The sequence below is a fragment of the Anarrhichthys ocellatus genome, unplaced genomic scaffold (assembly GCF_004355925.1).
Source record: "Anarrhichthys ocellatus isolate YVR2014 unplaced genomic scaffold, GSC_Weel_1.0 scaffold12, whole genome shotgun sequence".
Lineage (NCBI taxonomy): Eukaryota > Metazoa > Chordata > Actinopteri > Perciformes > Anarhichadidae > Anarrhichthys > Anarrhichthys ocellatus.
This window is the reverse complement of record NW_022280042.1, coordinates 1,486,846-1,509,821: the sequence shown is the minus strand read 5'-3', so window position 1 is coordinate 1,509,821 and position 22,976 is coordinate 1,486,846. Positions and strand designations below refer to the sequence as shown.

Sequence of the window (22,976 nt, the reverse complement as noted above, 5' to 3'; positions counted from 1 at the left end):
CACACACACACACACACACACACCACATTCACAAAAAGATAGCTTTGACTCCAAACACACAAAGATCGCCGCCAAACTCCCCAAATGTCACCAATCCATCAATGAGGAAGAGGCAGGGCTAGAGTTCCTTGCAGGCCAGTCATTGGTTGATGCTGAGCCATCAGTCAGTCATTCAGGGGCAAACTCAGGTTTATAAAGGCAAGATTGGTCGCTGCGTTAGGAAAGAGAACACATCCGATACTGACAAGCCTTCTTCAAGAGGCGCATCCTTGGAAATTGAACAGAGAGACTTAACTTTGTTATACAGGTAAAAAGAAAGCTATTTAACTGTAAAGTTGTTGAGAAGACTTGGAATTAAGTAGACGAATACCACGGTCTGGTTGAGAAACAGAAGAAGCTTAGAAACCTCTGAAACTATCACACCTGAAGAGGTTTTTCAGCATTTCAGGATCAACTGAGCTTCTCAGGACAAGTAACTAAAAGAACTCAACTCTAGAACGAGCTGGTTGATCTGAGACCAACAGACCAACTTTAACATCATCGCAGCTAATGTCCACACCTTCCTAACACGTCTCCGAAATCAACAGGAAGTCGGAAGGGTCAGAAGAATGAGTTGAGCATGAGGAGAAGCAATACCGTTTGAAAACCTGTTCATCAGCAAGCTTTTTGGAACAAAATCCTGAACACAGAGTTCAAATCTTCAGAAGACAGTTGTGATAATAGTTGTGCGCGACATAAATAACGTGCTGATCTTTAGGTGCTCAGCAACAGCTGCCATGCTTAACAGTGCAGTGCTCGTGTCTGTAATGAAGGTTGTCATGATGATGCTGATGGTTCTTGGGACGGGAGCGGAGGCAGCACCCACAGAGAGAGGTAAGGGTTAGTAGTTAAGCTAGCTGGTCTTAGACACACACACTGTGAAGCTTTTCAAAGTGCTGCATGTCCTCCAACAACATGACCCTACAGGTACCCCCAACATTTACCATCATTTTTAACGATTATTAGAAAATAAATGTCATGGTGAAGCTACAGTTAAGCCGACAGTGAAAGTCTGAAAACTAAAGCACTTGGTTAGGTGAGGGAAACATTATGGTTTCCACCTCTACATGAAGGACAGTACTTCCTGGATGATTTACTGGATGTAGATTACAGATTGTCACATACTAAGAGAATTCAAGGATAGAGCGGTGGTATACCTGATAAGATGGTCATTTCCTAAGAAAACATCATGAGGCGATCGTCAGCTAAAGCCATATTTATGGGCAGAGCAGGACCAGCATGTCGGTTTAGATCACATACCAAGCTCATGTTGGTTCACCAGATACCTTTAAGCTTATGAAGCCTATCCTAGCAATTCTGTTCACAGCAGCATGTTCAGCACCAATTGAAGTAGCCTTTATGTCGAGAGGGGGAAACGAGGTGTGGGGGTGCTGGATGGACCTGTAGTGCTACTGACCTTCATGCAGGAGTTTGTCACATTAAAATTAGCCTTTTTCCAATAGGGTTCGTCAGTAGGCAAGTGAGCATACTTTAATTTGTAATGTTAGTTTGCTGAAATTTCACTTCTACATTTGCTGTTTCCAAATGTACAAGAATATGAAGGACGGATGAAATATTCACAGCAAAAGTTACTTATATAACAGATATGTTATTGGCTCAATATATAGTAATAGTAAATGAGGAAATGTTATGTTATTTTTTCCATCCTAAATGTAAAATTGAACCATGTGTTTAGCTGCCTAACAAGGTCCAGTAACATTGTAACTGGATGGTTACAACAAAGTTTCTCTCAAAGATTTGACATTATATGTTAGACTGCATTAACATCTGCTCCACGTAATGACACAGATGATAAGCTCACGACATTTAATGTAGACAAAGACAAAGTGAATGTGGATGCAGCTGTTAAACCTTTTAACAAACTCAATGCCTTTACGAAGAACATGTTTGGAATCAGACACCTTTTGCTGACTGATTCAAAATAGTGAAACATGTTTGTGGAATAAATATCACTTATATCCCAATATAAAACATTAATAACATAGGTTTAATCAGATAAAGAGTATGGGATTTTGGAAAGTGACAAACTAAGATTTGGATAGTAAATTATATTGTTAAAAAGAACAACAGCAGTTGTGTAATTTGACTTTTTGACCCGCTGACATTCCTTTCATTCCTTACAAAACTACCTTCGAGTGTGTGTAGGTGTGTGTGTGTGTGTGTGTGGAGATCGTTTTGTCTAAACACAAACACACTGAGCTGCATTGTTGCAAAACCTCAGACGTCATTACGCACACACATAAACACAATTCATACAACTCTTATGTCGCAGCTGAAGGTCTCGCAGCAACTCTTCTAGCAACCAGCAAAGCAGTGGAATCCCACCAAAACAGCACGTGTGTGTGTGTGTGTGTGTGTGTGTGTGTGTGTGTGTGTGTGTGTGTGTGTGTTGGCTATACGAGACTAAGAATAGAATGAGTGTGAAAATCAAAGAAAATGAAAGCCCCGAACTCAGGTTTTCCAAACAAAACCTAATCTGAGTTAGTAGCCAAGTATAGTTTCTCTTTAACCAACCCATTCTCAATCCCAGCTCGTTGAATACCAACACTTGGCCCACCAAGGCACCCTTCAGCATCTGTACGGGACGCACCAAGCTTTCAGCTAACTTCAATGTAAACCCATCCAGGTCAGAATTAGACACTCACAGCAACTGAAAAATCTGCTAAGGTAGGAGGTTTGGGTGAATGGTTGGGTCAAACAAACAGACTTTCACCCAGGAGACAGTTGTCCATGTCCTGGGTGAAACCAAAATCAACATTGACTTATTTTACCTTTCTTTTGTTACGTAACCTACATACATACCTAACATTGTGAATGTAAGTTACGTAACAAACATACCAATTACAAGTAACAAAGGTTTTTAACCCAAACCATGAACCATGAACCTAAACAATTAGTTATTCTGCCTAAACGTAACCAAGTAAACCTACAGACTAAGTAAGGACACTTTGCATGTTACCAGCACATTAAATTTAATTGATAGATTGCATTGAAAAGTTTGAATTGTCGCGCCACTGACTAAAGCATCGGTATCTGACGAGTTTCCTTTGGAAACCATTCTGTTTAGAAGGACATGGGCATGAGCAGTGGTGCAGTTCTAGAAAGAAGGGGTCAACTATAAATCTGGACTGGCTGGTGAGCAGCGCCCACCATAATTATACAGTGCACAATGGGCAAAATGATCAAAACTATGAAGGTCTGATGAAGGGTATTGTTTAGTCCTCTGGCAGAGCACAAGGCACTTCCATCATAGCTTAGCTTTTCCAGGACCACGTAATGACTCATCAAAGGGAAAGTCTTCTGTGTGCTGGCAAAAACTACATCAAAAACCAGTCCCCTTACAATTGTTTTTCCCCAGGCTTTGTGAAACCTCTTCCCAGTCTCACTCACGCAGAGAAGTCTTCAGCACTAAATCCAAGCCAGTACCTGAAACACTGGCTCCTGAGTACCAAAGCTGGAGTGGACGGGACAACAAGAATCACTGACAAAACCACTACAAGGACTATCATTGCTGGAAACAGAGCAGGGAGGTTGAGGACCAACCCTGCGACAGCCGGTCCAGATAAACGAGCCCAGATGCTGAAGATGATCTCAGCCCTGGAGGAGCTGCACAGGACATTTAACAGCACACTGAGCTCACGGATCACCATCATGCCCCGAGGTAATCATACTGTGAACATGTTAGGTTCACTTACTGTGCTTTGAAACAATGGAAAGAAATGAAAAGTTGCAGATTTTTTATAGGAAGCAAGAATTGAGGTGAGGACATAATATAGCACCATTTCTACACTTTATGACTAAACATTTCAAACATGTCACAGTTTATTTCCTGTTGTGGATGTGATGACATCAGCTGACAGGAAGTAAACGTGAACCCGAGCTGTTGCTTTGCAATGCAATTCTGTTGAAAGGCTCTTTAGGCTGAGGCCCAAGTTACTCAGGGAGGCCGTTTCCTGATGTCCGTCCCCACGCCGCCCATTGGCTCTCTTATTCCCCACATAAACTCACTACTGAGACACTGTCCTGCTCTCCATCAGGGGATTTTCACTGAAGCCTGTTTGGTTTTTCATTTCAGCAAACGGCAGAAATTCAGGAAGAAGAAATAAAGTGGTGAGTTGTAAAAATATTTGCACTCATATATTTTGAAAGGAATACTTTACCTTGCTTGCTCCACTGCCACTTTTTATTCTTGTATACTTCCTATTTTTACTTATATTCTTGTTTTAGGTTCACAAATATGTAATCAATACATGGTACATCAGTATAAATTCCAAACAAAGGGAGTCCAAGGGCGGGGAATGGATGCCATAGGGATTTGTTGTGGGTTTACAAGGATGCAGGCAGTTGAGGATCCTTCGTTTCAGTAATCATCCTCTCTCCATTCTCCATTCTTTCTTCTGCCGCTGTGGCTGAAGCCTCCTGCTCCTGAAGGAAGGGTGAAGCCCACCACTGCGGCCCCAGCAGCAGTTGATAGCACTGCGTCCAGAGCAAGTGTCGTCGTCCCCAGTCTGACTGGTCGAAACTTCAAGAAGTCCCTCCCACCGCAGACCAAGAAGACCAACAAAAGAGGTGAAAGTCAAAGGCCTAAACGGCGCCTTATCGTAGTATCTTTACAAGGAATAAAAGCAGAATTCATTGGCATGGGTTGGTAACTACCCACAGAATACCAACATGGCGTCCACCTCAGCCCTATTTGCTATGTATAACAATGTGCCTTTAAAAAAGCATCATTATTATATTGAACCAGGATTTGTCTTTTCCCTTTAAAGCACTTTTGCTCTATTATAGCCAAAACCAAGGCCATCCATCATTGGCCCAAGTGCTCCCAAAGGGGTTGGACTACATGTTACTATTTCTTAGCCAGAATCTCCTCCCCGCTGCCTACATTATGTGAAATAGTACATTAAAATTACTCCACAATTTGTTAGTTCACATCAAAGAGAAGAACAGGTTATATAAATACAAAGTGCAGATTGTCTAATGAGAAAGTTGAAGGTGACTGTCTGCAACAAGCAGCTCCGAAAAACAACATCTGAAAATATTAAAATACTGTAAGATCCAAGTTGTAGTGAACCAGAATTATCATTTAACTCTGAGTGGAAAATAGGATGCAACCTTCAAACAACAGTCAGAATGTGTTATTTATACTGAATGTTTATCACTGTCTTCAGCTGTCATGCAAGTATTGCAACTGCTTTATGACGGGATGTTCTTCTTCTTCTTCTTCTTCTTCTTCTTCTTATCCAACAGTGTGTTTCTGGAAGTACTGCTCCCAGAACTAATCGTCTCTCAGCCAATGTTTACCTTCCCACCGCTGGTCTCCCTCCATACTCGCCCACTTTATCCCACACCTCACACACCAATCACCTTCTCCCATCCATCCATCCATCCATCCATCCGTCCGTCCATCCATCATCTATCCATTCATCCACCCAACCAACCATCCATCCATGCATCCAAAAGATCTAATTAATCCATCTGGTCACATTGTGGTCATTATCATGAAATGATCCAAGCCCTGTAGTACACATCTTACATAATGTATACAATGCAGCTGGGTAACTGTGTGGGGTAAACCACGCCCAGTGTTGCCAACTCTTTTCCAATGAAAGTAGCTAGCAGCACTAGCTCCAAAGGTCACTCAATCTATCGAGTCGGCAACAAGGACAGCTGTCCCTTCAGGCCTCCCTCCAAAGACACTCCCCCAAAATGATCCTTTATGAATGTAAACAACCAACATGGCTATTGTTAGCACACACAGCTGTCAAGATAGAAACTTGTGTGATGAACAGTGAGTGCATGGGCAGAATACGAGCAGGCAGACAGGTAGGTTGGGCTTATTACAGTCCTGTGACAGCCGGGATACCAGATGTTTTTCTTCTTTTGTCAGATCATTTGACTTATTGATTGCTGTCAGAATGTAATGAGAACTTCAACAGAAAATCGATAATGTTTACAATCCCTAACTTTTAATGTTTTTTTCAGGAAATATATTCACATTCACAAGATTGCAAATTGAACCAGTGACAACAGAAAATGGCTTCTACTCTTCTACTGTTTAAGATGTGCACCCAGTAGTTTAGCTTAGCTTAGCATAAAGAGCTAAAGTCTGTATGCTAAGCTAAGCTAAGTGGCTGCTGGCTTCAACTTTTGGCAAATACCATAAAGATACCTTTAAATCACCATCAAACTACTGGGTGCACATCTTTAACAGTAGAAGAGTAGAAGCCGTCACTGAATCAGTCTATGAAACTGGTTCATTTATTGATGTGAAAATGTAACATTTTAATTTAAAGTGGTAATTGTTAATTGGAACATTGTTATTGGTGGGTCCAACCTAAAATATCAGCATCAGTGCAGGCCTCCAGAAGCTCATACTGCTTCATCCACCCATCTATCTCTCCCTCCATCCCTCCATCTATCTCTCCCTCCATCCCTCCATCTATCTCTCCCTCCATCCCTCCATCCAGTCTCTCTTCCTCTCCTCTGGCTCTTCCCGGACCTCTGCGTGATAGGAGAGTGTTGCTGTGACATCAGGAAGCCCCACACCTCCCTCCACACCGGCGCCAGCCTTGACTTGGACCTTTTCCTTCACTCATTAATTAACAAGATTGACCAATCAAAGAAGACGATGTGTGCTCGTGGCCGGGCACATGAACAAACATCCCTGTTAACCCTTTCTCTTCCTTATAAGACAGACACATGTCGTTTTTTGTATGTGTGCACCAACTTTGAAATAAAGTTAATTTCTGGCAAAACCCCACTGTGACAATAAAGATTTCATTTTTTATCTTAAGCTCTCTTCAGTTGTTCATGATGCAGCCAGACTCACAGGTCATACATATCTCTGTGTGTCTTTCTGTCTGTGGACATCACTGCGATAGCATCACAGCTGTGTCAGATGTAGTCTTTAAAGGTGTGTAGTTGAGATCAAAATGAAGACTGAGATTTAAGATGGTTGTGGTCCGAGCAAGGGCGCCAGATATAGGGGGGTAGTCATTGGGGAAGGTGCCATTGGGCCCCACTTTATGCCCCTGGTCTAATTTAGTGTCGTGGCTGGTCGATCTCTAGTTATTATTACACTTGAAGAACAAAGAACTGTTCAGCCTGTATTCCTAAAAGTTCATGACATGACCATTATGTCGTCACATGCTCGTTATTGAGGAAGCGGGGGCTCTGAAGAGCAAGCAGCTTTATACTACGAGTGATCAGAACAAACCTTTTTAAGGACTGGAAATTGTGTGTAATTTGTGTAATTTATTTTCACACGGTAGACCGTAACGTAACAGAATTGGTGAGTTTGTGTGGAAACATGGACCTCCATCACTCATTGTTTGTTTAATTGAAATCAGTTGAAACCTGTACTTTCGGACTACACGTGAACCAGGACTAAAAGTGAAAGATCAGACCTCCAATGATGAGCTGTCGATAACTGTGTTTTGTCCCAGAACTGTACAATTATTCGATTTGAAGTGTGACTTTACCCGGGGTGATGAGTTCACAGTACCACGATATGAACAGAAGGACATTCCTCCTCTGGATGTTCCTATGGTAACTGAGCTGTGTGTTTGCGGTCTGGGTGTGTACACTCTGGGTCCTTACATTCAGAGGGTTTCCACAGAGGTCACCATCACTGTCGCCCCGGTGATCAGTGTGTGTGTCTGCACATGCTCCAGTGTTTACGGGTGCGTATGTGTTAAGTATACCGAGTCTTGGACATACAATTATTTAGGATTCTTTGAGCGAAGAGTCCTCGATATGAAGTACAACGTGTTCTTAATCAAATAGCAGCGAAATAAGAGATTATTTTAAAATAACAGAGTGAGTGAATTTTATTATCTAATCTATTCCAACATATGGAGTCTGTAGAGTGACACTGAAATATTTTTTGAGGTTTACAGTGAATAGTTACAGATCAATAATACATTGATAAATCGATAACATCACATCGTGATTCTCTTGTGGCATTCACTGCCTTTCAATAAGCTTTTAACCAAAGAAGCTGAAATGCGTCGTATCTGCTCTGCTCGATTCGTGCGGACCAAAACAGTTCTGTCAGGCAGAGTGCACCCAAAGAGCTCCACTTACGCTGCCCATGTGTCCTACTCCATAGCTCCGAAGGGGTCAAAGACCGAGGCCCAGCCTTCAGGTGACCGTGATAGCCTTGCTTTTAACCAGGAAGTAGCATGCTGCATGTCTCCGCTGAGCATATAACAGTCTGTGCATTCCAATACCCATACTACCATACTACTTAGTATGCCAGAACAAGATCTAGTATGTCCCAATTGAATGTATAGAGCACCGTGAAAAGACAGAAGTCTGGGATTTGGATCACAGTGAAGGCCTTTCTCATGTTGCACATATTTTGACTCTGTTACTAATAACACCAATGATCGCTCAGTCCTATTCAAGTGTTCCAGTGAGAGTGACAGTGAGCCAGCATGAACCATCACAGGAACCTGGAGTGCATCTGTGCTTCTCTCATTGTGACGAGTCCAACTGTCTGCTGTGATAAAGACCCATCACCACTGGGAGGAGCTCTAATGTATTCGGTCAGTAACAATGTCGAGTCAGTACAGCATGTATATGCTACTGTCAATGCATGTCATATTGTACTCAAATTGTTATGGAATAGAATAGAAAGAGCACATAACTCAGTATTTACACAATGAAATGGTAATGACAGAAACCCGGAGACATCAGTGATAAAATCAGTTTATTAAAGATTGTCCCCAGAGAGGATATAAGGCCAGAACACAGCAGGCTGTTTCTCATCTCTGCCAAACACTGAATGGCTGGAAGACGTCTATCAAAGTGGTGGTTTGGTGCAGAAACACACCAAACTACTTCTGTTCATCGATCAAACTAATGATTTGAAAGAAATAAAGCTGCATTCAAGGGAACTACAACTTTTTCCTGAATTCTGCTGTTCTCAAAAACCTGTAATAAAATACCAAATTGATTAAAATAAAACAAATGATGTCCCATTCACATCATTTTGTTTTTAGAAAGAGTAAATGACCATGACAGGAGGCACTGTTTTTAACTGATAAAGGTGATTATTGTAGGAAAATAAATGCAAGTTTCACCCGCGCTGCACTGTTGATGCTGCCGACAGGAGCAGGGAGACTTTGGATAAGTGAGGACAGGATTACAACGGTGGTGTTTTCAGAATCAGTCCATCAAAAAGTTAAACCAAGTAGCACCGATGCCTGCCCACACTCAGCCAGTCAGTATTAGATACAAAAGCAGGATGTCAACGATGATCACAATCTGAGTACATAGTGGCAAAGCATCAGTATAGAGAGTACACATTTAGTACAATGAAATGTTCATATACAAGTACACAACGCTCTTCATCTTGATTTAACCTCAGATTCCTCATTACCATTAAGACAGATATTCAGTGAAGAAATGTATTTCATACACTGTGCCTATACTGGGAGGGTTGACTGCACTGTGATCCACTGAACACTGTAGTGCAGTTGTTTTTACAATCATCAATGTTTTTTTCTTAAGTAAGGCTTACAGGAAAAGTGTCTGATTTATTACAGCTTGAATATGACTTATTACTGAATTTGTCCTGCAGTGTCAGCAGGCTAACGCAGGCGAGCTAACGTTTGGTCACGCATCACGTTAGCTAAAGTGTTTGCAACTGAAATCTCTGGTCCTGTTCCACCTGCACTGCTTCTATCACTTTATAACGGCAGGACTGGAGGGAAAATTCAAGTTTTTTAGTTTTTGACCAGCTGGTCAAGAAACACAAGCAGTCAGATGATCCGATAATTAACCGACTAACAGTTTATCGCTTTATTTTTAGGCCAAAGTGAGACAGAAGGTCATGAGGACTGATTCTGGTGCAGTCGTCTTACACTACTCTGATGTGGACATCACTTCATGTCCTCAACATGTGGCCTTTATTTTCTTTGGTGTCTCTATTGCTGTGAAATAGTGTTGTGCCTTTTGATGTTACCACCTATTTAAATGATCATCACATGACATTAGGATGGTTTATACCTGATGCTTTAGTCTGGTGATATTTAGCTTAGCTACAGATCTTGTGTATGTATACATATATTATGCATTATGGTGTTAATGTTCACTACGCACTAGTGTGATAATTAATAATTATAAGTATAAGTTAATAATTTTGCAGTCTCGGAAACATCCGTGGCTCCCAGAATCCAATGCATTCACATGTCGATGGTAATATCCCAGACACAGATCAACATTGGAGGTCATGGTCATAAGACATCATAATGTCTTCTACTCCAAAGCTCTGAAACAGGACCTAGAGACACATCTTGAAGAATACTTTAGAAGGTTTTAGGAGATATTGTTATTTTCTTTTTTGCCGCAGGTTAAGAAGAAATGCCTGTACGCTAAATATGAAGCTTAACTTTAGCTTAGCATAAACTGTGAAAACAAGTGGCTAGCCCAGCTCTGCCCGAACAAAATAAAGATGCACCTCTAAAGCTCACTAATTAACATGTACCGTACAAAAACAGTTTCACGCTGGAGCTATTTGTGGGTCAGTGTGTGCATTCTTCTTTAATTTCACATATTTGGATGTTGCCATGATTTAAAATAAGATTTGATTTTCAGATTCCATACATTTATATGCTAAAGGTTCTGATTCAAATTAACAAAACAAGTTGTTAACTAGACTCTGTTAGATGAGCTAAACATTGTTCATTGTGCTATTTATTTAGTCTTTGCAGTGAACTTGGACCGGCCATCATCTGAAAAGTGAAACTAATAATCATTCTACAAAACCTCTTGTAATTATTTGTAGAATTATAGGTACAAAGACACAATAGATGACTGTGCAACCCAACCTGTGAGAGCACACACACACACACACACACACACACACACACACACACACTGAAGACTTGTACACACACAAACAGGTAATCAGGATGAGGGCTCCACTTCCAACTGATGCAACGATATTACAGTTAAAAGTTAGGAGTTAATAGATGTATTAGTATGGATCGGCCTAGTCTATAACCTGGAGCTCATATTCTTCATACTGTATAGCTTCCTACATGGTAATGTAAATTTATCAGGATTCTCCCACCAGTTGGATTTCTTTCCTTATCACCAGTATTCTCCATTCCTTACTACTACCCTCATCTCTCTTGTCATGCTTCCTTGCCTGCTTGTCGTACCCCCGACAGTCACACATGATACATCTCTCCAGGGTTCACTAAAAGACATTTTCCTCCTGTCGGTGTTCTCTCATTTTTCACCCCCCTTGTTTCCGTAATTTCCAACTCTTGCTCTTATTTAATTTGCTTTGCCACATCCAGATAGGCAAAGTGGATCTCCCTCTCAGCGGGGCAGGTGCTGGTGAACTCCTCCCTCTGATAAGCGCAGTTTAAATACCTCCACACCCCTGTCATCTCCGCTGGGATCTCAAAGCCTCTGTATTTCTTGGCTACGACCTGCAAACAGAAAAATTAAACCACGAGTGAGTTGACAGGTGTTGGGAACATTGTTGGAGCGATCTAAGCAATCCTAATATTCCCAGAATGCATTATCTCTTATATGTGGAGCACATAAACACATTGTAGACCATTCTTTCCCTACAGTATGAAATATCAGTGAACCTTCAGGATGTGTAGTTTAGGCAGCAGGTTGCAGTCAGCCAGGGTGAGCTCAGACCCGTCTAGAAAGCTCCTGGAGGACTCGGGCAGGTCTCCTGAGGCGTCCGCATCAATCTCCTCCGGCAGGGGAGTCCTCAGGAAGTCATCAAGACGCCGGAGAGACTTCAGCAAGGTCTTCTCTAAGGCTGCAGATAGAGATAGAGATGGAGCAGTAGACAATGGATCAGATGATATGATAGCTCCTTGAGTAACAAATATAACCATCACATTAAGACCTTAAGAGGTAGAGATCTCAAGCTATATACACATTACAGCAGAGCTGCATGCTTTTGGCCAATCAGAGCAGCCTAACAAGCTGTAAACTCAACACTGACACATTATCACCTTATAAAGTTGATATGGTGAGCATGTTAGCAAACAGTCCACATCCACATCCAGCAGACACAGAGCAACATCATAGTTCAAAAGTCTAATATTCTGTCTCTCTGAGCTCCATTTTTGGTCTCTACCACCTTTAGAGACTAACATCTGGCAGCGTCTTAGTGCTCCACAATGTTCAGCAGCTAGTCTCTAATACCAGCTTGTTTAGTTCGGTTAAATTGAACCCTGGAGCATTTACCCCCTGGGTACGGTTTGTTTAGACAGGTGTGAACACAGCAATCACACTTGGGTACGAATCCAAATAGCTGAACCGAGACCTTGTTGATGAGGTGGTCTAGGTTCGGTTACAAACAAACTCTTGTACTGTTCCATACAGTCTGTTTGTGGTGAAAGGATGATCCGACCACGATCCGATCCAACTGTGAGATGCTTTGCGCCTTTTTTGGACTAAACCAGCGATGTGATTAATACATTTTATCCGCAGATGTGTCTCATTTTCAAACTGTATTGTTTGCATAAAGTGATAAATGCAAACAATGTAATAATTAATGACCAGGACCAAGATCAACGTCAGTAGTCCCTCCATTGTGGCATTGGAAAGTGGCACTCTAATCTATTTCTGGAACAATCTGCTCTTCTTTCACTCTTTGTTTACTTCCGAGAGTCTTCCTGCATTGTAAATGCTGCCACGTGAACACAAACTAAACTCGAGGCTACATGCATTATTGTAGCAAATTGGTACCAGATTCATTTGCTCTGGTCCCAATCTGGTAAAACACCTAACTGTGTTTCTGCTATTCGGTTATTTTCATCAAAGCTTTTCAGCCCATATCAGTCGGCCTGTCGACCCCTTTGGCTGGAACAAAAACCCTTTTCCTGAGTGAAATCATTTGAAGCCAGCCCTCACACATCCTCTCTCTTACCGTCGTTGGTGTCTTTCCTCGGGTTTTTGATGTAAGCTGAGAACTTGGCGAACACATCGATGCCCGCTGTGTTGGCTTCAGGATGTTTGGGAGCCAGTCTGGGGTAGCTGACGTTAAAGACATGTTAGAGTAGTCCACTGAATACCCCTGTAGACTTGAAGTAAATGTGTGTAAATGTGTGTCCTGTACCGTGGTGGGATCAGTTTCTCCTCCAGGAACTCTTCGATCTTGTTGACATCGACCTTGACTTCGCCATTAAAGGTCACAAAAGGAGGGTTTGTTCCTGGAGCGAGGTCCTGCAGGTCAGCCGGCTTCCTGGCAACACAAAACATACAACATACGGTGTAGACACCAAGAAAGACAGAGACTACAGCAGACTTATGGTTGTTGCTCTCGCCTTTACACACCAGGGACGAAACAAACAAAAATATGGAATATTCGTTGAAGATGCTCAAACCTTTATCATGGAGACCGTTGGCGTCACTGATCCTGACCTGTAAGCTTTTATAGTATAGCTTTCTCAACAAATACATGTCAGTTCTGACACATATGATGTCCATGTTAGCGTTGGCTAATGCACTTGGTAATAAATGCTTTTCTATACGTTACCTTGACAACAAACTATGTTTACCCCTCTTTTGTCTCATTTAACTATCACAATCAAGTTCGACTGCTTCACCTCCCCAGCTGTTCTCTTTATATACGGTCTTTATCATCTTTACTTGGTTTATCACTGTCTGTGACAGTCTGAATAACGGAAACTATGGGAAAATCTACTCATCCCATGAGCAAGAGTCATTATTATTATTGGCTGTCTTGTTTTTATCGGCATTCAAAATTAGCACAACATTTAATCAGCTGTGAAAAAATACTAATTTGGGGATTTTGTTTCATTTGCGTCATTTCAACCACAGAGACTTTCTTTCCTTAGACAAAGAATAAAAGCTTCACTGAATGTTTTACATGGTGAGCCCAAAGGTCTAAATGCATACCAGAGGAAAAACTAGCATTACGGGCACATCCTGCCAATATAGAATGGATGTGTGTGGAGCATGTTACCGTTTGAGGTCGACGGTGGTGACGTTGAAGATGACTCCTTTAAGCCACAGGATCATAAAGAGTCTCTGAGAGAATGGACAGTTACCAATGCTCTCCCCATCACTTCCCGCCTACAGACAAACACACACACACCAGTGCAGAGTTGAGAGAATGCCATAGATCACATAATACAAAGCCTATAGAGTGTCAGTGCCTATATTTTAGACCTGAGCTATGACCAGGTCATAGCGGTCTGTTGATAGTTGAACAAAGACAGAAGCTCCTCTGAGAGAAAGACTGGAGGTGTATGACATCACCATGACATCATGTGACATCAACATTTTTTATGACCTGGCCAGTAAATCCATGGATTAACCTTGTGTCTGTGGATATACCTGCACTCATCAACCATAACCATGTGAGTTGACCTGACTAAACCCAACCTTTCCCCAACGCTGCCATTCATGGATGCATGTAATTAGGGAAGGATTTTACTCATCACTTACCTTTACAAATAGCTCAATGGTAGGGAAGCCCAATTTCTTTACTGCAATGTCACACCAGGACATGGCGGCCAAATGAAAGGTGATGTGAAAGCTCACACTCCTCTGAAGACCCCTCAAAGACAGCTTCCCCCAGTTACCGCAGTAACAAAAAACAAACCCCAACAAAAAGTATAATCCATGTTTAGTTCGTCCAAAACAGCGGCCCTCTTATCCTTTCAGCCACGATAATATACCACAAACCAGCACCATGCCTATCTGCCTGTCTGTCTGTCTGCTTGTCTGTCTGCCTGTCTGCCTGTCTGTCTGTCTGCCTGCCTGTCTGCCTGTCTGCCTTCTCTGTCTGTCTGTCTGTCTGTCTGTCTGTCCATCTGCCCGCTCCTCAGACTGCTGCTTGGTTTTTTCTGCTTTCTCTGGAATGCCAGTGTCTCCTCCACACACAAATCCTCTTTGTCAGAACGAATATTAAACTCAGTCTCAAGTCAAAATATGTGTGTGTATTAACCACATTGCGAGGGTAAAATATGTTCACAAAGTTACAATATGAGAATAAAAAGCCATGTAGGAGCAGGAAGCTGAGCATTGCTTGAGGTTATGGTAAGGGTTGAAGCAAGATGTAGTCTTTAAAGGTATGTAGTTGAGATCAAAATGAAGACTGAACTTTAAGATGGCCGTGGTCCGAGCAAGGGCGCCAGATATAGGGGGGTAGTCATTGGGGAAGGTGCCATTGGGCCACTTTATGCACCTGGTCTAATTTAGTGTCGTGGCTTAGTTTACATAAAATGATAATCTGACTTGAGGTCAATGTTTGTGTGAAGTTGGGAGGCACAGAATAGTGCATGAGTTCCTTCATTTCCCAGAGGAGTGGGTGGGAGTGGAATCTCAAACACACACAAAGTAACCAGTGTGAATGGAAAGATGTTTTTCACACCCACAGCAGCTGAGACGTCTCTTATGTTTCCCACACTCAATACATCCAATATGGATTCTTTACATGAATCAGTAGCAGTGAGTTCAACCCGGGGTAGCTGTGAGACAGTGTAGTGTAAGTACATGTGCTGTACATCTCCTGGGGGAGTAGAGGGTGAGGCTGAGGCTGAGCAGGAGTGTAAGTAGACGGGACAGCTCGGTTCAACAGATCAGCACTGGACCACAGCCAGTGCCACAGATCTAATTATAATGAATGCCCTGTGTTAAAAACAACAACCAGTAAACCTTGAGTCGACCCTTGGTGCTGGGCTGTTAAACATAATGTACATGCAGCATTCAGTTTGAGGAGAGTATGTGTTCTTTCCAGCAACGCTGTGCCCACAGCTCTCAGCACCAAACAGCAGGCTAATCAGCTTACAGAGTGAGAATGCAGAGATTAACCCTGCGTGCAACAGGCAGCAGCACAGCTCTGTTATTCACTCATTAGTGCCCTAACACCAGCTAGACAGAGTGTCAGACAAGACAAATGACATACTGTATTTCATGACAAGTCACCATCTTATTAGTTCGTCTGGTGTTTTGTAATCATGAAAGAACTTCTCAATGAAATCCTCCACAGACCTGTATTTACTGGCTGGCTCATTGTCTCAGTGGGGGGGAGTAAAGCCAGTCTAAATTGTGTCCTTCGGGTGCTATTGAGTCCAGCGACACAGAAGGACGCTTGAGCCTTTCCATTATTTTTCTACTTCAGTCTGTGCTGCCAACAGAGTGACCATTGTTTGAATGTGAGCTCCCACAGAGAACAGGCTTGTTGTGTGTACGTGTGACGATATTAGTGCATTTTTTCATGGTGTTAAACCTCTCTGCTGGCCTCTTTTATTTCCGCCTCACTTAGGAATGTGCTGCTGAACCAGAGAGCAAAACTGACCTCTGTGTGTATAGGTCTTCACCTGATACATACATTAGTGTTCATTCAAGTTTAAGAATGGACACCTACATAAACTCACCAGTACAAGCTTCACAAAGGTCAAAGTTCTAACAAGGTTATTGCATTGGCTTGTATTGTAATATGTGTGTTCTTGTTATTTTGTCTGCAACCTTCAGGATTGCATGCATGGAGCTATGTAGGCTACCGTGCCGGATGGATTAGGATATCACTGACTAAAAGAGATGAGGTAAGCAGATCAACAGCTCTGAAACACTACAGTCCCTGAGAGGTTTGTTTCGTTATGTCCTGGATATACAGCAGCCAAATACTGCTTTATTTAGTATTCAATAATAATGATGAAATAATATCATCATACATAGGTAGGTGCGATAGTACATGTACACCTTATCAGTGGCATGTCAGTTGAGTCTGCAAGCTAACCGTGTTGGATGGCTTGGTTTGAACTGATTATGTTAAGATTAGCGGGTGGCTAAATGTTCAATTCTACTGTGTATTTATTACTCACTCAGAAAAGTAGCCACAGTACAACAACAATGGAGCCATTAACAACATGCTTGTAGGTATGTCTGTGTCTGCTGGAAGGATGTTTTCGGCTAATGTGAAAGGATATAGTTGAACATTTATGTTTGAATCTGTTCACTCACTTACTGTGATATTTCTGAGGCAAAACATACAGAAGAGCACAATTTTTAGTTTTAGTTCTGAGATGCCACGGGACATTCTGCCTGGGCTCATGTCCAGACCCGGTAGCCAAAATGGCTTGGCTCAACAGCGGCCTGAATCCGGCATTTGTGTTTGTGAGAGCCATGCCAGTCTCCTGATGAAGGATGCTGCAAAACTGGGCCCAGTTTACGGCTCCAGAGCTGTTCATGTGCTGCTAATTGGGACTTTTTTTTTCGTCCACATTTCTCCCGAACGTGGCCTTGGGGCAGCCGTGTACCTGAGCCGCCTCATGTTTGGATCTGCGGTGTCACAAATGCAAGGGCCATTCTACCTGTAGTTAGCCAAACTTAGCTGACTATATGTATTCTGTCCAAAAGCTTCTAGCCGATGGCTTCCACATTCAGTACAAAACAAATCAATGTGAATCTTGCATGGAGTACATTTACAGAAAGAGTTGGTTTCCATGGCAGTGTTGACTCCCTAACTGTTAGCAAGACTTCAAAGCTCAAATAGAGCTGCGTGGAAATAGTACAAGCGGCTGCATTGGTTCTTTTAGGTACCAGTGAGCCCATGAAACACAAACCAGGAAGTCTGCATTTTGACGTGCTTCATTATAGGTGGACACGTCAACTCATCAGTGTACGCCAGTGTACTTCTCAGCAAGTCATAAATACTGGTTGACTTCTTCCTGTTTGCATGACACATTCTGTGTGTCATGGATGTCAATTGATCAAGTTTAAAAGCTCATCACACATCAAAACACTGCACAGCTATTAAAAGCACTGTAATACAGGAATTTACAACTCTGAAATGATTTCAATGCAGCATTCAGGCAAACTAACAATGGGCCTTTTATTGGTCAACGCAGTGTATTTGCCAGAAATGTCGAATTGCAAAAGTTGACAGAAGTCAAAAACTAATTGTCATCTTTTAACTGTTGTTTCTTTTTTTCTGTTGTGTTTTGTGTGGAGGTCCTCTGTATGACTCTAGTTTTCAGCTTCATTAGGTCATTATAGGGTGCTAGAACCATCAAAGTCATTGACCTCGACCAAGAAACCCTTGTTTGACTCAGGGATGACATAGGGTATGTTTACAGCATGTGTCGGTTCATATGGTTCATTACCTTGACATACAGGGAGATCTCGTAGTCCTGGTCTAGGGGTGTTCTGCTGTTCCCTCGCCCAGGGGCCAAAGGGCTCTCCTTCCTCTTATGGGAGATCAGTTTCACCTCCTCTCTCTTCTCTTCGATCATCTCCTCCCGCTGGGGGATGTATGAATGGCCATCCTCCAACAGCACCACTCGTTTTTTCTTTACCTGATCATCCCTCTTTTTGGGTAGGGAATCATGTTTGATCACTGACTTCAGCTCCTTTATCCAGTCCTCCTTCCTTGGAGGACTTTTCTCTCTCTCATTTCTTCCCCTCTCAGATTCCCAGACATCTTTTTTCACAGGCCTCAGTTCTTTCCTCCAGAGTTTAATTTCTGGTGCACTCTCTTCCTCAGGTTGAACTTTTTTAATCCACTCATTATCTTTCTTTCTGGGTGACAGCACTCTTGCCGTCCCCCATTCTTCCATCCTTAGCGGCTGTGGCTCACGACACAAGATCCCATTCTCCATTGCTTGTTTCAGTCCTTTAACTCTTCCATGTATATCCAACTCTACCTCTCTGTTGTCATCGTTTGGCCTCTTATCCTTTTCTACCTCTTCTTTTTCATCTTTCTGTTTCTCATCCATCGCTTCCTCTGCTTCTTCATCTTTGTGTTCCTCGTCCCTCTCTACCTCTTCTTCTTTTTCATCTCTCTGTTCCTCTAACTCTTCTTTTTCATCTTTTGGTTTCTCGTCCTTCTCTACCTCTTTTTCATCCCTCTGTTCCTCATCCCTTTCTACCTCTTCTTTTTCATCTTTCTCATTCTTATCCTTCTCYACCTCTGCTTCTTYATCTCTCTGCTTCTTATCCTTCTCCACCTCTGCTTCTTCATCTCTCTGCTTCTTATCCTTCTCCACCTCTGCTTCTTCATCTCTCTGCTTCTCATTCTTCTCTACCTCTTCTTTTTCATCTTTCAGTTTCATATCTTTCTCTTTAACAAGTTCAAGTTCCTCTTCTTGCAGTTCTTGATTATCTGGATCCTTTGTCTCCGCTATAGTGTGTTCAGAAGGGGGTGTAATGGTGGCAGGCTTTTGTTCTTCAAGTTCTCTCCTCAGACTGTCCTCTATCTCTTCAATATCATCATCTAAAACCGTCACAGGCTCTTCCGCCATCTCTAACTCTCCTTCCATTGCTTCTTCTTCTGCTCCTCCTCCCTTCTCGTCTTCTACAAGGGCCTGCTCTCTTAGCTGTTCTCTCAATTTTTCTCCCCAATCTGTTCCTCCTTCTTTGAGGAGCTCTGAAGGATGTTCTTGCAAATCACCTCTCTGCTCTGTTGTGGACTCATTATCGTCTGAGGTGCCCTCTTCTCCAAGGTTATCAGGTACATCTGCACCTCCTTCCTCTAGTTCAAATGCTTCGTCCACCTGGTCCAATTGCGCATCTCGCTGTTTACCTAAAGGTACCTCCTTGACACACTGCGGTACTGGTTCTGGGAGATCTTCCTCAGCCTGGTTTTCAGCTTGAGCAATCTTATCTTCTTGCACTTTTAGATCACTTCTTCCTCTGTGCTCTTCCTCCCCCATTGACTCTCTACTAACTTTATCACCCATCTGCCCATCCTCTTCCGTACTGTGTCCTGTCCCATCCATCACTAGAGTATTAACCCCACCCTGTCGCACTTGCTTCTCCTCTTGCTGCCTCTTGTTGATCCCTACCATCCTCGTTTCCTCAACCCCTCCTTCTGTCTGCTGTTCTTCAGAGGGTTCAAGGGCAACGTCTGGTGTCTCTACCTTCTGATTTACTTCACCCACTATCTCTAGAACATCATCAGGAGAGGTCATTGCATATTTCACACACTCGTTGGTTTCCTTATGCTCAACCTTTGCTTCTATGCAATCCTCCTGCCATGTGATGTGATTATTACTGGTGTCAACTTCCTTTTTGCTGGATTCTGCATTGTCCTTCTCATCAGTGTTTTCCATTTTATTATTCTTCTCACTGGTTAATTGGTTGGTCTCATTGGCCACCAGTTTAATTGTAGCAATTGTACCAAAGGGTATTCCATTGTTGCTAACAGTTGAGGTTTGGCATAGATCCTCTTGATAGTCGACTTGTTCTTTTATCCCAGCGGTAACAGGGGTCACATCTACTGCTGAGTCCTCAAAGCTTTCTCTTACATCACCATTGGTGGGAAGAGTAACAACTTCTGCTTTGTCTGTGTTATCTGAACACAACTGTGGACCCTCTCCCGGCTCTTCCACAAGAGTACCTGAGTCCCCAACATGCTCTGCATCATCAGAAGTGGACACCATCTGGTGGTCTTCCAACCCATTGTCTCTGTCAGTGGTCTTATCCTCCCTTACCTCTGTTTCCAAACTTGCTATCACTGCTTCTTGTTTATTTTCTTCATCTTCCTTGTCTTCTTCTTTTTTCTCATTGCTGTCTAATATATACGCTTGACCTTTCTCAACCTTAATCAATGCTGAAAAGTGACATGGATTTTCAATCATCGTCTTTGTGTCTTTTGACTCTTGTTCACCTTGGGTCTCTCTTGTCTGTTCCTCTATCATTTGGTGCTCTTCATCCCCCACTTTTATTCCTGCCTCCCTGTTTTCCTCTAGTCTTGCACCTCCTCCCTCCCCCTCCAGTATAACTTCATTTGGTAACAGGGTCTCTTGGATAATCCTCACTTCTTCCCTTTCACTCTGCTCTCTGCTGTCTCCTTCAGCTTGCCCCTCTTCTGCTTCAGTCATCATCAAAACCTCCTCCCCTACTTCCTCGGCTAGTTCCACCTCCTCATCATCTTCTTCTCCTTCCTCATCCTCTCTTCCTCTCTGGGTATCCAGGTCTGAACAGATATCTAGTGGGCCGTAGACAATGGTGCCATTTGACAGGTCTGGGTTTGGGCAGGATCCTGATTGAGCCATTGGGAAAGTTTGAGGAAATGATGGGACACTTACTCAGGAGGAATTGATGCCCAAGTGACCAAGATCAGTGTCAAGTTCTACAAGATGTCCAGTTTGTGGTTTGGGCCCAGTATTCCAGAAACAGTTAAAGACGAATTTTGGAGGTATGACTAAGATTGCAGAATGGATCCAGTTTCCAAATCAGACCCCAAAGTGGATCTCAGCGTGTTTCTGAGGAGACCAAGGTACCAAAGATCATAAAATATATCCAATATTCCAGAAAAATAGTTTGAAAGGATCTCACAGTGTTTCTGATGGTCGAAAGTAAGATTTCCAGATGAGTCCAAGTTCGAAGAGTAGTTCCGAGATGGATCTCTGAATGTTTACACAGCCCTGAAGATCGTAAAAGACCTGTTGGATTCCCAGGAAGTTCCAAAATTCCAGGCAAAGGGAAGACAATCCGTATTCTGATATTTTACCTCCACCGATCCTGAGACAGTGTATATTATTCAGGCACACAGGTTTACGGTTTGACACTCGTTTTACTCTTTGCTTGTGGCTGTGGTGCTCGAATTAGTACTGCACCTTAAGCCCAGTTAGACATCAATAAATACAATCTCCCTCTCTTTCTCTCGCTCTCTCTCTCTCCAAAGGATTAAATGGAGGCTGATCCCCACATGACCTGGAGCTTAAACCCCTCTGCCACCCAGGGACCAGCACCACTTCACTTGAATTTCCTTAAACACAAACACACACACACATACACACACACACACACACACACACACACACACACACACACACACACACACTACCATTACATACAGAACAGTACACTACACGGAAGCACATAGTCTTAGTTTAAATCTTTTTCAGCATGGTGTACTTTTCAAGGTTTGCTTACAGCACTAACACACTAGATTTGTTTTGTCTATTTCTACCGTCATTTTGAAAGTGATTGTGTAAGCTTGTATTACCATGAAATTGGTAACACAGTATGGTATTGTGCTGTTGCTCACTCACAGCAACAGCCAGAACAGAACAATGGTCTTGAGACACACACATTCTGCAATGTATTTAAACTTGTTATTAACACATAATAATTTTTCTTATCTTTGTATTTTTAACAGATGTGGAAGAGCGCAATTTCTATATATAGTATTATTTATTTAAATAAAGTCTTCAAATGCACTTACAGTATTAAACCTGCTTATGTAATACGTATAGGCCACCACAAGAGGGCAGAATGTTGACTTCAAATAATATCTTGAGACAGCAAAAAGTAAAAGTCTGCAGAATGTTTTACAACTGTTGACCCTAATTATAAGGAACATTGGGAGGTTCGTGAATAAACATTTACTTCATTAGCAGGATAAAATATTTATATAATATAACAAAAGCAAAGAAGTCAACTTTAGATCGTTTTTTGTTATGTAATAGTTCAAGTATTTTGAATATAAAGCTCGATATAAATCAGTTTTTAATTTCTTTGCTCTTTTAATGTGAAAGTTGAATCTTGAAATATGTAATGGAATTATTCCTGTATATAAAATCACATATTGTGAATGTTTCAAGTTATTTATTTGTAATATTTAGTTACAAATAAATAAATAAACAGTTAACATAAACACAGACTATCTTTACTGCACGTGTGTCTAATGTTGGCTTACTAATGCGTTTGGCTTCATGGGCTGTTGCTGTAGCCTTTCAGATTCAGCTTTTAGGCCATTTCACATGGAAAATAAAATAGAAATGTGGAGGATGGGAATACAACATCATGTTATCCTTAGTTGTGTATATCAAAATGCAATTACATAAATTGCAGTTATGTTCAACAATATATATCAAACCCTTGAAAGAAAATTAGCCCTTTCCTATATGATATATTTGAATACTTTTTTTTATTTACAGATGTCCTCCTGA

General features: G+C 42.1%; 2 protein-coding genes across 2 annotated transcripts; one reads left to right on the top strand and one right to left on the bottom strand.

The window, feature by feature from the left end:
* Positions 1–306: 306 nt before the first annotated feature.
* Positions 307–5,839, top strand: urp2 (urotensin II-related peptide). The gene is made up of 5 exons (XM_031852435.1): positions 307–873; positions 3,419–3,721; positions 4,136–4,170; positions 4,476–4,629; positions 5,311–5,839. Exons 1-5 carry the CDS (start codon positions 777–779, stop codon positions 5,340–5,342), a joined length of 621 nt encoding a protein of 206 aa, XP_031708295.1. The 5' UTR covers positions 307–776; the 3' UTR covers positions 5,343–5,839.
* A 2,959-nt stretch (positions 5,840–8,798) lies between these two features.
* On the bottom strand, positions 8,799–21,621 carry LOC116386274 (chloride intracellular channel protein 6-like). The gene is made up of 7 exons (XM_031852358.1): positions 19,104–21,621; positions 18,183–18,761; positions 14,036–14,145; positions 13,166–13,291; positions 12,977–13,083; positions 11,676–11,857; positions 8,799–11,510 (listed from the first exon to the last, which is right to left on the bottom strand). Exons 1-7 carry the CDS (start codon positions 21,072–21,074, stop codon positions 11,349–11,351), a joined length of 3,237 nt encoding a protein of 1,078 aa, XP_031708218.1. The 5' UTR covers positions 21,075–21,621; the 3' UTR covers positions 8,799–11,348.
* Between the last annotated feature and the right edge of the window lie 1,355 nt (positions 21,622–22,976).

Coding starts and splice junctions, on each gene's coding strand:
- urp2 (XM_031852435.1), top strand. CDS start 777: ATGCTTAACAGTGCAGTGCTCGTGTCTGTAATGAAGGTTGTCATGATG. Junction 874..3,418: donor GGCAGCACCCACAGAGAGAG/GTAAGGGTTAGT, acceptor GTTTTTCCCCAG/GCTTTGTGAAACCTCTTCCC. Junction 4,171..4,475: donor CAGGAAGAAGAAATAAAGTG/GTGAGTTGTAAA, acceptor CTGTGGCTGAAG/CCTCCTGCTCCTGAAGGAAG.
- LOC116386274 (XM_031852358.1), bottom strand. CDS start 21,074: ATGGCTCAATCAGGATCCTGCCCAAACCCAGACCTGTCAAATGGCACC. Junction 18,762..19,103: donor TGAAAGATGAAAAAGAAGAG/GTAGAGAAGAAT, acceptor GAAAAAGAAGAG/GTAGAAAAGGATAAGAGGCC. Junction 14,146..18,182: donor AGATCTCCCTGTATGTCAAG/GTAATGAACCAT, acceptor GTTTGTCTGTAG/GCGGGAAGTGATGGGGAGAG.